This window comes from Camelina sativa, chromosome 11 (assembly GCF_000633955.1).
Source record: "Camelina sativa cultivar DH55 chromosome 11, Cs, whole genome shotgun sequence".
Taxonomy (NCBI): domain Eukaryota; kingdom Viridiplantae; phylum Streptophyta; class Magnoliopsida; order Brassicales; family Brassicaceae; genus Camelina; species Camelina sativa.
In genome coordinates, this window is record NC_025695.1 from 31681309 (window position 1) to 31696335 (window position 15027).

At 35.3% G+C, this 15027-nt stretch overlaps 1 protein-coding gene across 1 annotated transcript; it reads right to left on the reverse strand.

The window, feature by feature from the left end:
* On the reverse strand, positions 3079-4488 carry LOC104724870. Its single transcript, XM_019232971.1, has one exon. It carries the CDS (start codon positions 4164-4166, stop codon positions 3105-3107), a length of 1062 nt encoding a protein of 353 aa, XP_019088516.1. The 5' UTR covers positions 4167-4488; the 3' UTR covers positions 3079-3104.

Genomic DNA, 15027 nt, shown 5'->3' on the forward strand with positions numbered 1-15027 from the left:
TAATGTTCATTAAGGAGTGAATACCCATAGGCCTCATAGCTTTACTATCAAACAGCCAATTATCAATCCAGACCAGAGTGTTTTTCCCATTACCAATGACGCGTTTCAGACCTTTAGAAAGTAGTTCTCGACCAAAGATAATACTTCTCCAACCATAAGAAGGATTTCTTCCTATTGCGGCACTCAAAAATTCACCAGTCGCATAATACCTGCTTTTGAAGAATCTTGAGAAAAGGCATTATGTATCATGAAGGAGCCTCCAAGCTTGTTTGGCAAGCAAAGCTTGATTGAAAATTTCCAGATCCTTAAATCCAAATCCTCCAACAGACTTTGGCAGAGTCATCTTCTCATAGCTTAGCCAATGAATTTTCTTCTTATCTTGAGAATTACTCCACCAATACTCCATCATTACAGAAATCAGTTTCTTAATGATGCCCTTAGGAACCTTATAGCAAGACATTGCATAGACTGGAAGTGCCAGAGCTATAGACTTTAAAAGAACTTCTTTACCTCCTTGTGATAGACTTTTGGCATACCAACCGGTTAACCTATATTGAAGCCGATCCTTTATGAACCCCAACAAATGTTGTTTCGATCCACTTAAACATTCAGGAAAACCTTAATATTTTCCTGCACCACCTTCTAGACAATCCCCAAATTTTCTTTTATCCAGTCCCAATCTAACTTATTTGATTTAGACCCAAATGTAATAGCTGATTTTTCCTTATTAATTACTTGACCAGACATCCATTCATACTGCTGCAAGCATCTCATCATCTCAGCACATTGTGGTCTATTTGCTTTACAGAAGAAAAGACTATCGTCTGCAAATAACAGATGATTAATTTATGGACCAGAGTGGTGAAATTGAATACTAATGATACAGCCTGCCATTGTAGCTTGATCGAAGAGATGAATCAAAGCTTCAGTACATAAGACAAAAAGAAAGGGAGAAAGAGGATCTCCCTATCTAATACCTCTTTCAGGCTTGATTAATCCAACCGGCTCTCCATTCATTATCACTGAATAACTAACAGAGGAAACACATCCCATAGTCCAAAAGATCCACCTATCATGAAACCCAAGAGCTTGGAGCATGTCTTTCAAAAAACTCCATTCCACTCTGTCATATGATTTAGACATGTCTGTTTTAACCATCATGAACTCTTGAGATACCGTTGGATGAGTGTGAAGCATGTGATCATGAGCAATCAGGAGGTTGTTAGAGATCAATCTTTCTGATACAAACGCAGCTTGTGTTGGAGAGACTATAGTTGGCAGATGCACAAGGATTTTTGAAACTATCTTGTAGATCACAGAGCACAAACTGATAGGCCTAAGATCTGTCATTCTTTTTGGAGCCTAAATCTTAGGGAGGAGACACAAGTGAGTATGGTTCCAACCCTCAGGAAGAAGACCCGTTTCAAAAAACTGTAGTACCTCACTGTTAACATGTTCCTTCATCAGATGCCAATAAGTTTTGAAAAAGAAACCAGTTAAACCATCATGGCCTGGAGCGCTCTCATTGCTAATCGAAAAGGCAGCTTTCTTTATCTCTGCTATGGTAATATTCCTTGAAAGGTCTTGGTTCATATTGTTTGTTACTCTTGGTTGAAAGTTAAGGAGCAGTTCACTAACCGAAGTAGGAGACGATGATTTAAACAGATCTGTGAAATTCTTAACTGCAACCTCTCCTTTTCCCAGCTCTGAGAATTGTTCTACCCCCTTATCATCAACCAGGAAAGGTAGCGAGTTTTTTTATTCTTGCAGTTTTCACTAATGCCTGAAAGAATTTAGTATTTCTGTCTTCATGAAGAAGCCATTTTTCTTTGCTTTTTTGTCTCCAATACACTTCTTCTTCTCGAAATGCGATTGCCAATTCTCTTTTAATCACATTTATCCTTGTGAAACACGGATGTAAAGATGCATCTTGTGTTGCCAACTCTTTTTGCAATCTTTTGATTCTAATCTCTGAACTAGACCACACTCTTTTCTTCCAACTTCCAATAGCCTTTCTGCAATTTTCAAATCTTTTCATCACAGAAATGTTGTTGCCCCTAGATCTCTTCTCATTCCAAGCTTTCTGAATTACTTCCATAAAAGAAGGATCCTCTGCCCACCTTTTGTCAAACCAAAATTGCCTCTTGAATAACTCCTTATGACATGAAAAATGAACCAAAACAGATTTATGATCTGATCCTAGCTTCTCAAGAAACCACTGGTGACTACTTGGAAACAAAGAAAACCAAGTCGGGTTCCCAAAGCAACGATCAATTTTACACTGTATCCACTGTTTATCTCTAACACCACCCCAAGTAAAACCATTTCCAGAACTACCCAATTCAGCCATATCACAGTTTGCCAAAAGCTCTTGAAAAGGGTGAAAAGAACTGAGATCCCTCAATGGCCCTCCCAATTTATCCTTATTGGATAATATGGAGTTAAAATCTCCTATCATACACCAAGCTTCTAATCTAGACAAACCAAAAAATGTGATTTTATCCCAAACCGCAGATCTAAGGCCAGTAATCGGGTTCCCATACACACAAGTAATAAACCAAACTTTAGAACCACTAGAAACTTTCATATCTATAATATTTTTATAAACAACCAGAAACTCGATATCTATATTGTCTTTCCAAAAAACTGCGAGCCCACCACTAGTTCCTACTGGTTCAACAGTTTTAAGGTTACTATAGCCTAACCAACCTTGAACCTTTTTCAAATAAATACTAGAGTTCTTAGTCTCCATGAGGAAAACGATATCAGGAAAATGAGCCTTTCTCATTTCCTTGAGATGGAGAATTGTCCAAGAGTTCCCCTGAAAATTCCAACTGAAAATACCTATTGATCTTGCGGCAGTTCACCTTGAACCACCGAATCTTTGTCTCTCTGGATACCTTTGCCCAATCCATTCCCTTGTTCCTGAACCAAAATTTTCCCACTAATTTCCATTTGATTATCAAGTAACTTATCTCGAGTTTTCAGATTTTTCCCTTTTCGATCCTTTGTATTTTTTAACCACGATCTAGGTCTTTTAGCAGAAGATAATTTCTGTTGCAAAATCTTTGAGGAAGTAGCCTCTAAACCACCCGAATATAAGGCTAAAGGAGAGAAATAAAAAGAATTACCTTGAGGCAACTTTGAAGAGGAGTTTCATAACTCGAGATCTTCTGATTCATCACATCAGCTTTGATTGCATCAGCCAATAGTTTCGGTAAGGAACAATCTGCATCTATAATATCTTTACCAAGAAGATCTACCTTCTTGCCTTTAGTGAGGACCCTTGTAGAGTCTTGTGAGGAACTTTGAAGTGGAATTTTAAAACTCGAGGTCTTCGAATTCAGCAAATCAGCTTTGATTGCATCAGCTAGTAAATTCATTGAGGAACAATCTCCAGCTGTAATATCTTTGCCAAGTAGATCCCAATACTTGCCTTTAGTCAGAACCCTTGTAGAATCTGATGTATTAACCAAAAGTTGAGGTTCAGTAACTATCTGAGCAAAAGGACACCTACTCTTATCATGAGTCAATCTTTGGCACTGAAAGCATCTTTTACGAATTCTCTGGTAATCTATTCCAATCTTGACAATTGATCCATTAGGAAGTTGAAGTTCTTTGAAAATTTTCAACCCCTTTGAAACATCAAGTAAGATCTTAACCCGAACATAGTCCTTGCTTTGAGCCTCTTTCTCCTCAAAAGGCAACTCTAAAACTTGACCTACGCAACCAGCAATTTCTCTAATAGTTTCCTTCATATAATGATTCACTGGTAAATTACGCAGCCTAATCCATACCGGTAGAAACATCAGATAATTGGCAGGAGGATCTTCAACCCATCTTTCCATGACGACTCCCCAATCATCTTGAGTCCACACTTTAGTCTTTAATATCTCATTTATATCTTCTTCATACTTGAAAATGAACTGAAAACGATCTCTTGATAAAGCAACACCTCTGACTCTGTCATACAATCTCCAAATCATTGGCATCTCTAAAATCCAATTAGACATACGCTGATAGTCAGGGTTTAGAAAACAACCTATTAAGCTTCTTATGTTTCTTTCGGATGAGTAAAACTGAGGAAGATTAGATAAAACCAGAGGTTTATCCTCTTCTTCTTCAATTGACATCTCTTGAAGATACTGCTCCAAGTGTTTTTCCATTTCAGAATCGATTTGAGAAAGGAGAATCAGAACCACCGATTGAAAACAGATTTTTCCTATTAAAATCTTCTGAAGATTTTAACCAATCCTATAGCAACAAAAGAAAGATGAAGACAAGATTTAAGAGTAGAACCCGATTTGTATTTGTCTGAAGCCGAACAGAAAATGGTGATATCTCCGGATAAAAACTAGAACTGAGAGAAAAGATCTTGAGCCCACAAGGTTTGGGATGCGGTGTAATTTACGGCATTTAAGACGGTAACGAGAAAACCAAACAATTCAGCAGCTAGGAGAGAGAACAGAGCATTCCTTTGCCGGAAGGTTTTTTGAAAGATTGTCAGCGCTTTTTTGGAAACTAATGCATTCACAAATTAAAAACTGTTAGAAAATAAAATAAATATTAACGTCGGTTTAGCATATGATGTTAATTCGACTCATCTCAAGCTATTTCTCCCCGGATCAAAATATAAAATAACAAACGATTTAAGAAACGTGCGTATGACATAAATATACTCACAAGCATCTGTGACACCATAGATTTTGTAAACTTATTTCAAACTCCGAATAAAAGGTGTTAGAAAATGTTTACACGACCTTTGACTTTGCTCTGCATCCATCAAAATCCACATTGTGACACCATCATCGTTTTCCATGAGATTACAACTATTAAGACAAGCTAACCTTCCCTTCTAAGTTATCAGGTTACCCCAAAAATCTTCGAATGGGAATCTTATCATATCGAACTTTTCAGTTCTGATATCAAAACTCATTACTATGAAAATATCCGAATCTTCATCAAGATAGGAGGCATTATAATATAGAACACCGTTGATGCATCGCCCTGAACTACTGTAATAAGCACGATGCTTGTAACTGGTTTTAGCCGTTCTCCATGATTTTTCAGCTGATCCCCCAATGTTAAAACCCGACACTCGTTAGAGGCCTCACTAGACGGCATGCACACAACTTTGTGTTTACCCTCGATTGGATCGTATGCTAGAAAGACTATTACACCATACCAGGACTCCTCTATGGGTTTGGTTAAGGTTAAGACTTAAGAATTGTCTCGTGCTAGGGTTCCAAATCACGGGGTTTGCTAACTTTCGAAAGCAGATTAAGTCTGTAAATGCGGATGAGGTGCAAATAATAAAGTGCATAAAGTAAATAACACAAGAGCTTTGTTAACGAGGTTCGGTTTTTCCTACTCCCCGGGACCATGTCCAGATTTCGATTCCACTAGAACAAGAAAGCAAATACAACCTATTCGCAAACGCGTAAATCAAGCACAACCCTCTTAATTCACCTCTCCGTTCTATAACATGAAATCTTAAGGATAAATCTCTACCCTTAACTAAACTCACACCGAGCCTAGATTCAAACCAAGATAACCTAACATTGGGCTAAACTCCCCCTAAGCCTAGACTTCAGATCTTCAACTCTCTTGAGCAACCTTCACACCGACGAACAAAGAAGCTTGAACAACCCAAGCACCAAACCGCGAAACTAAGTCGCACACAAATAGAAAGCTCTCTAGGGTTCTAACCTTTATGCCTCAGCTCTCTTGCTTTTCTAGGACGTGCCCAACGCCTCCTTATATACCCATCAAGACTTTCTAATCACCATAGGAGAAGATTTCCAAATTCCATTAGGAAAAAGACTTTTTCCTTTTTGCTATTTTCCTTTTCCTTGTAAAACTCCAATTTAATTAACCAAATCAATAGTAGTTTTCCTCTTCAATTCATCCTCAAACCTTCCTTCAATATTGCCTTCTCAAACCTTCTAGAAACTCCTAACACACCTACAATCTTGTATCACTTCTTGTATCACACAGACACTACTTCAGACATACCAATACATCTTCATTCTCCCCCTTTTTGACTATGCTTGTGAACTCATCAGTCCAAACTCCTAAACAACATCACCAAACACATCTTCATTCTCCCCCTGAATGAGTCACAACATGGTCAAAACTAACTGGAAAATTCTCCCCGCTTTGCAATACGCGGTTGATAGCCTAGTACACCACCTCCATTGTAATTATCTTTTCTAACCCATATCTTGTTGCGCTTTAGACCTCCATAGTTAACTTCTTGAATAAACCTGAAACAATTCCTCTTAATATGTCCTTGAACTCCACAATGATAACATGTAGGACCACAAAACCTCACATCAAAAGCATTCTCCATGCGGCTCCTCTCTCTCAACAATCTGAAACATCTTGGCCTAATATGCCCAACAATACCACAATGATGGCAAACAGGTCGAAAAACTTTTCTAGGTGCACTCTGCAATTCAGAGATTTTTGTACCACATCCTCTCACAAATACAGTCTCTGAAGCAGCCTCTGTAGCAGTCTCTGAAGTAGTCTCTAGAACAGTTCTTGATGCAGACGTGATTTTTTCACTAGAAACAAACACCATATCCGATTTTGAAACTTTTCCTTCATATCCAAGTCCACACTTATCAGTCTTGCCAATACTCAGAATGTGATCCAACTTCTTTGTACCATTATTAAGCATTCTCAAATTCTTTTGAGTTTCTTCAAGTTGCACTTTAGCTTGTAATGCTTCTTCTCCCTTCTCTGTGGCATGTTTCTCTTCTTTAACAACTTTAGCCTCTAACTCGAGCTTCTCCTTAATCAAAACTGAATTTTCTTCAACTACCTTAAGCCAATGTGCATACAACTTCTCATAGCTCTTACCAAGTTCTTCATAACTCATATCCTCTCCATCACTATCACTATCATATTCATTTTCAGATGCAGTTGCAGGTTTTGCTGCAGGTTCAGAAGCAGTTGTAGACACTGATGCAGATGCTGATTCAGAACTATCTTCAAAAGTTGTAAACGCCACAAAATTCTTCAGTTCTTCTTCCTCATCTGAATCAGTTTCAGAATCACTAGTAACAACATTCATAGCCTCTTCTTATGCTTTTGTAGACTGGCACAATCAGACCGTACATGACCATATCCTTTGCATTCAAAACATTGAACATTCTTTGATGAAGTCTTCATCTCTTCACCCATTCTACTTTTCTTCTCTTCGCCCTTACGCTTCAGAAATTTAGCAAATTGTCTTGATAACATAGCCATTGAATCTTCACAAGATGGTAACTTAAGAGCTACTCCAATGTCAACTTCCTTCTTTATTGCTACCTTAACTTGATCATCTTTCTTCTTTACTCCTTCAGCTTCATATGCTTTGCTTAATTCAAAAGCCTTTAGAATCCCTACAAACTCATCAAAAACCATCTCATCTAAATTATGAACTTCTTCAACTACAGAAATTTTTGACTCAAATTTTGTAGGAAATGATCGCTTCAGTTTCTTAACAAACTGCTTTCCAAGAGCAAAAGCTTCATTAGATATATCACATAACTTAGCACTAAACTCAGCCACAGTTTCTTTTTCTTCCATCCTTAGATTCTCAAATTGTAATGCCAACATATCCAGCTTTGTTCTCTTAACACTTGAAGTACCCTCAAACATATTTTCCAATGACTTCCATGCTTTCTGAGCTGATACACATTGAGAAATTAACTTGAAGTGGCTTGAATCAACGGCATTGTAAATCGCTGTCTTGGCCGTTGAATTACAACTTGAGAGCTTTTTCTCTGCAACAGTCCACTTATCTCTTGGCTTAAGACTCTCAACTCCTTTATCATCCACGAATCTAGGGGGCTCCCAACCAAGCTCAATCAAATTCCAACAATCTTCATCAAGGTTACTAATAAACGCTTGCATACGAACCTTCTAATATCCATAATTCGTTGAATCAAGCAATGATGGTCTTGACATAGTATGCCTTCTCTCTATGAACNAACTATCTTCAAAAGTTGTAAACGCCACAAAATTCTTCAGTTCTTCTTCCTCATCTGAATCAGTTTCAGAATCACTAGTAACAACATTCATAGCCTCTTCTTATGCTTTTGTAGACTGGCACAATCAGACCGTACATGACCATATCCTTTGCATTCAAAACATTGAACATTCTTTGATGAAGTCTTCATCTCTTCACCCATTCTACTTTTCTTCTCTTCGCCCTTACGCTTCAGAAATTTAGCAAATTGTCTTGATAACATAGCCATTGAATCTTCACAAGATGGTAACTTAAGAGCTACTCCAATGTCAACTTCCTTCTTTATTGCTACCTTAACTTGATCATCTTTCTTCTTTACTCCTTCAGCTTCATATGCTTTGCTTAATTCAAAAGCCTTTAGAATCCCTACAAACTCATCAAAAACCATCTCATCTAAATTATGAACTTCTTCAACTACAGAAATTTTTGACTCAAATTTTGTAGGAAATGATCGCTTCAGTTTCTTAACAAACTGCTTTCCAAGAGCAAAAGCTTCATTAGATATATCACATAACTTAGCACTAAACTCAGCCACAGTTTCTTTTTCTTCCATCCTTAGATTCTCAAATTGTAATGCCAACATATCCAGCTTTGTTCTCTTAACACTTGAAGTACCCTCAAACATATTTTCCAATGACTTCCATGCTTTCTGAGCTGATACACATTGAGAAATTAACTTGAAGTGGCTTGAATCAACGGCATTGTAAATCGCTGTCTTGGCCGTTGAATTACAACTTGAGAGCTTTTTCTCTGCAACAGTCCACTTATCTCTTGGCTTAAGACTCTCAACTCCTTTATCATCCACGAATCTAGGGGGCTCCCAACCAAGCTCAATCAAATTCCAACAATCTTCATCAAGGTTACTAATAAACGCTTGCATACGAACCTTCTAATATCCATAATTCGTTGAATCAAGCAATGATGGTCTTGACATAGTATGCCTTCTCTCTATGAACTCATCACAACTGATTCAAAGCTCTGCCTTACTTCCTGAACTACCCTCACCCTTGATCTATCCGAAACTAGACTTAATCTCTATCGAGAACCCGCTCTGATACCACTTGTAAATGCGGATGAGGTGCAAATAATAAAGTGCAGAAAGTAAATAACACAAGAGCTTTGTTAACGAGGTTCGGTTTTTCCTACTCCCTGGGACCACGTCCAGATTTCGATTCCACTAGAACAAGAAAGCAAATACAACCTACTCACAAACGCGTAAATCAAGCACAACCCTCTTAATTCACCGCTCCGTTCTATAACATGAAATCTTAAGGATAAATCTCTACCCTTAACTAAACTCACATCGAGCCTAGATTCAAACCAAGATAACCTAACATTGGGCTAAACTCCCCCTGAGCCTAGACTTCATATCTTCAACTCTCTTAAGCAACCTTCACACACATGTCACACCAACGAACAAAGAAGCTTGAACAACCCAAGCACCAAACCGCGAAACTAAGCCGCACGCAAACAGAAAGCTCTCTAGGGTTCTAACCTTTATGCCTCAGCTCTCTTGCTTCTCTAGGACGTGCCCAACACCTCTTTATATACCCATCAAGACTTCCTAATCACCATAGGAGAAGATTTCCAAATTCCATTAGAAAAAGACTTTTTCATTTTTGCTATTTTCCTTTTCCTTGTAAAACTCCAATTTAATTAACCAAATAAATAGTAGTTTTCCTCTTCAATTCATCCTCAAACCTTCCTTCAATATTGCCTTCTCAAACCTTCTAGAAACTTCTTACACACATAAAACACCTACAATCTTGTATCACTTCTTGTATTACACAAACACTACTTCAGACATACCAATACATCTTCAAAGCCGTGGACTGACTCGCTGACCGAGAAGTTGCAGCATGTGGGGTATTTCATATGGTAACTATCCACATGATAAGAATACGAATGAGGCTTTGTATTCTTATCGTGCTGCGGAAACGAGAAGACGAACACTTTGTCCTTGTTTTTGAAGAACATTAGAAGACTTGGCCGTGTTGAGGAGCGAGTCTCGAACGTATCGGTGAAGTAAGTGTCGGTGGTGATTGATGACCAGTGCTTCGAGACGTAACGAGACCTCACAACAGATTCTGCATGTAGCTTTAAGAGTATCGTTGTTGTTAGCTCGATGGGTAAAGACGACGATGATGTTGATTCTGACATCCATAAAGATCGTCTTCTCTTCTTTTCCTCTTCCCCACGATTCATTCCTCAATATACAGTACTAGATAATAACGCGGGTAAAAATTAAAAAAAAAATATTAAGAATAATTAAGTAATAATATACTTGTTTTTAGATTTTATCTTGTAACATTTTAATATTAAATATGAACCTCTCATATTTCATTTAAATATTTTCTCAGTTCCATTATATAAGAGTTTTAAGTCTTTTTTGCTATATTTTATAATATTTTCTCAAATTTCTATGTACAATTTTTATTATTAGAACAATTTATGACTATTTGAACTATGCAGTATATTTTCCTATTGGTTGAAGTTTTATAAATGACATAATATTTAGTGTTTATTAATCTTTGTGCTTTTACCCAAAAACTTTTAAAGCACAAGGAGTACCATTTAAATATCTATACCATCATAATAAACCATATTTTAAGTTTAGTTACACATTTCATTTTAATGCATAGAACTAAATATTTTATATCAAACACAACTAATACATCATATCAAATCTATATCTTGGTAAGAATTGAAAATACAAATTAAAATTAACAAAATATAATTCGCAAAAAAACTGAATCAACATTATTTAGGATATATTTGTTATTTGCTATCTCATAATTACTAATTTTACCTCATGTCATAATTAACTTTAAATGAGTGAAATTTATAAAATAAAAACATACATATAAAGATATAGAGACATTCTCATCAAATAACTGAAGATTCATTCCTATAAATTATAATTTATTTCGAATTATCGTATGCTTTAACATATACGTTACAAAAATACATTTGTTGAAATTATAAAATCAAACATAAAAAATGACTAATATTCTTAAATGAATCTGTTTAGAATTGTACATATTAATATTTGAAAAAAAAATCTATCTAAAATAAATTTCATCGTTAGACAATCAGTTTAATAATCACATTTAACTATCTATTTCATCGTAAAACCATAACTCACTTCTTCATGGATTAGAGTTAAAATTTTAATTAAAAATAATAATATGAGCATCATATGAGATAATATGTATATCGGTTAGTATTTTAAATTAAACAATAAAAATAATCAGTAAAAAAATCAGTTAACATCCACAAAATTTTTGACAATCCAAAAATATTAGCATACAGTGGAAAATATATTGATTATGTTAATTTTCGTTTTTGATTTAAAGATATAATTTTAAAAAAATATAAACATGTAAAATCCTGTAAATATAATTAGCTGTCTTACTACGTTTATTAAAAAAAAAAATTGACACGTGTCAACATCTAATATATATATTTGACACGTGTCAATATCTAATCTAAATATTTGACAAATGTCACGATCTTGTTAATGAGTAATTTTGACATCAAACTTTATATAATAAAATATTTATATACGTAGTGTATGAATGTTTTCTTATACGCTCTTTGTTTATTTACCTAATAATAGTATTATTAGGACCAAACAAACAATATTTTTGTACGCTCTTTTCAAGAAATATTTTTGAAATTTATAGTATTATTACTATAAATTTCAAAAATATTTTTTTTGGTAAAGATAAAGTTAAAACTATTATTTTCCGATTTTTTTTAAATAATAAATATGAAAATTAAATAGTAGTTTTTCATATAAAATCTCAATAGTGACACAAAATGGTAAGAGTCTTTTAACAGAAAATAATTTTTTATGAAATAACAGAATAGTCATACCAAAAAAAATAGAAAAAAAAATTCTTGTATATTCTTGTATAATATATATTCTTTTTATGTGTTTTGCCATATTTTATATAGACTAGGTTTTGAATTCACGCTATATGTGGGTTTATTTGAAATATTTTGGTGCAAATTATATATGATTGATGACAGTTATGAAATATTATTTTGTTGAAAACTTTAAATTACTATTAAGGTAAAACTTTTATTTTAGATACACAATTTTTTAAAAATTTAAAAATCAATTGTGTTAAAAAATTAATTATGATTAAAAGAATCGTAAATTTAACTGGATTTACCTAGATGTCGAGGCGAGGCAGATCGAACATTCGAAATGGTGATATGCATATACTAAACCATTTCTTTGTCACGAGACAAACGAAACATTTTTAGAATCATGAATTAATCTCGTTTTCTCATATTTAATTGACCACCACCATCTATGTCTTTGTGTTTTTTCTACTGTTTTCTTACCCGTCATAATTTCTCGTCATTTTCATTGTCAAATTTTCATGATAATTGTCATCATTATTTTTACCGTCGATTCTTCGTAATACTCTTCTTCTTCCTGTTTATCATCACCTTCCTCACATTCTTCCACTGAATAATCATTTAAAACTTTTTTTTAGACTACCATGTAACTTGTTAACCCTTCAAACTCCAAGACCAAAATCATTGCCTCTTTTCTTGTAAAATTTGTGCAATTCATGGATCAGTATAGTCATTACATGCACTCAATTATTGATACTTTCACCTGTATAATTACTCGGTTATAGATCCACACATATTGAAACTTCTCGAACCAAAATCTTTAATACTACAAAATTGCAAACTACTTGCAGAGAAAGTAATATGAACACATGTATAGTTAATAAAAAAATGTGTGCTTGTCGTCAATCTTTTTTTTTTAAACATCAAAATTAACTCAAACAACACAAATCAAGATCTTGCGACGTTAATCCTTTTTCCTTAGACCCAAAAATTTACTGAAACAATATCATATCACCTATAAAGTCATACACAAAAACATGTTTTTTTTCACAAATGAAATATATATTGATTAAACTTGATCATTACAAAGGGAGATGCTCAGCCATGGTGGCTTTAAAACAGAGTCAGTGTAATATTGACAATCTATACAACCATATCTAGCTAAGCCATGTGCCACCCTATTACAATCTCTCTTTGTGAAAGTGAATGAAAAATGTTGTAATTTGGAAGACCAAGTTCTTATGTCATGAATAAGATTTGTTAAAGAGACATCCACAGTTTGGCCATTAACTAATTTTATTAAAGTTTCACAGTCTCCTTCAAAGATGATTGCATGATAGCCTCGAATCCATGCCTGTTGTATCGCAGTGAGCAATCCTTTTGTTTCTGCTTCTAAAGGAGATCGGACATTTTGTAGTCTAGTCACACCCCACACTAGTGATTCACCCTGATGGTTCCTAAAAATCCATCCTCCAGTAGCCTGATGGGTATGATGATCGTAGCTCGCATCAAAATTTCATTTAAGGGTCGGATGAGTTGGAGGTAGCCACGATATTATATTCATACGTGTAGTAGTCAATGGTAAAGATGTATTTTGTAAATTGTTTATCCATTCTTTTGTATCTGACTTCGACTGTAAAACTGTTTTTGATGCGCTCTCTCGATAATTATTGAAAACTTGGTTGTTTCTTGCTTTCCAAATACGCCATAAAAGAACAAAGGGTAATAATGAATCATATATGTTGGATGTTTGAGATTGATAAGTTAATAGTTGAGCAATGATATCCTCTGTATTTAAAGGTAGTTGAGTGATGTCTAGGGAAGAAGTACTAGAAAGTCTCCAAGCCATAATGGCGTAAGGACAAGAGAAAAGGGCATGGTGGATTGTTTCCTCTGTTTGATGACATCTTGGACATAAAGGATCAATTTTCATACCTCTTGTTCGTAATCTTGTTGTGACTGGTATAGCTTGTGATAGAATACGCCATAGGAAGTGTTTGATCTTCGGTAGTAAACACAATTTCCAGATTTTGTTCTTGAGTTCAACTGAACCATGAGGTATATTCAAAACAGCTCCTGGGTCAAAAGGATAGTGAGTGATGAACCAGTATCCAGTCTTAACAGTATAGCCTCCTGAGCGAGTATAGTTCCAAATTAGTTTGTCCGGTTGTTCCACTTGTGAGAGATGAATGTTTTGTATAATCTCCTGCTCTGACTGTTGTACCAAGGAAAGGAGTTTCTGATTATCCCAAGTTCGAATATCACCCGTTTTAGAGATAAATTGATCAAGTGTTGCAGGAGATTGCAGTGGTGAGGTTTGAACTAATCTGGGAGGATGCTCTTCAATAAAATTATCCAAACCTATACGAATAGATTTACCATCTCCCACAATATATCATGAACCTTTTTTTATAAGATCAAGTCCTATTAAAATAGACGACCAACCATAAGATTGTTTCTTTCTTTGTTTAGCATCTAAAATTGACTCATCCCGGTAATATCTGCTTTTCATTACTCGGGCAAATAATGAATTAGGATTTTGGATTAGCCTCCATGCTTGTTTTGCCAAAAGTGCATCATTGACTTTTGCTAGGTCCCTAAATCCCAAACCCCCTTCTCTTTTTGAACATTGTAATTTTTTCCAAGCGATCCATGGTATATTGCGTTAATTTGAACTTTTTTCCCACCAAAACTGCATTAAGAGTGTTTTGATTTCTGAAGTGATTCCCAGAGGCAACTTGAAGCATGACATAGTGTACACCGGCATTGATAAGGCAACAGAGTTTAGCATTATCTCCTTGCCAGCAGGAGACAGTTTCTTAGCAGTCCAACCATTTGTACGTTTCTTGACTCTGTCAACTATGTACTCAAATATCTCCTTCTTTTTTCGACCAAACTGCTCAGGAAGACCAAGATACTTTCCTCCTCCCCCATGATTAGGGATGTCAAGAATTGATTTTAGGCGTAAATGAGTGTTCCCATAAACTCTACTTCCAAAAGTGATCATTGATTTTGAAGTATTTATCTTTTGTCCTGAATAGTATTCATAAACATCAAAAATATCTTTTAATGTTTGGCAGTTTCTCTTGTTTGCTTTGCAGAAAAATAAGCAATCATCGGCAAACTGCAGA

Coding starts and splice junctions, on each gene's coding strand:
- LOC104724870 (XM_019232971.1), bottom strand. CDS start 4,166: ATGGAAAAACACTTGGAGCAGTATCTTCAAGAGATGTCAATTGAAGAA.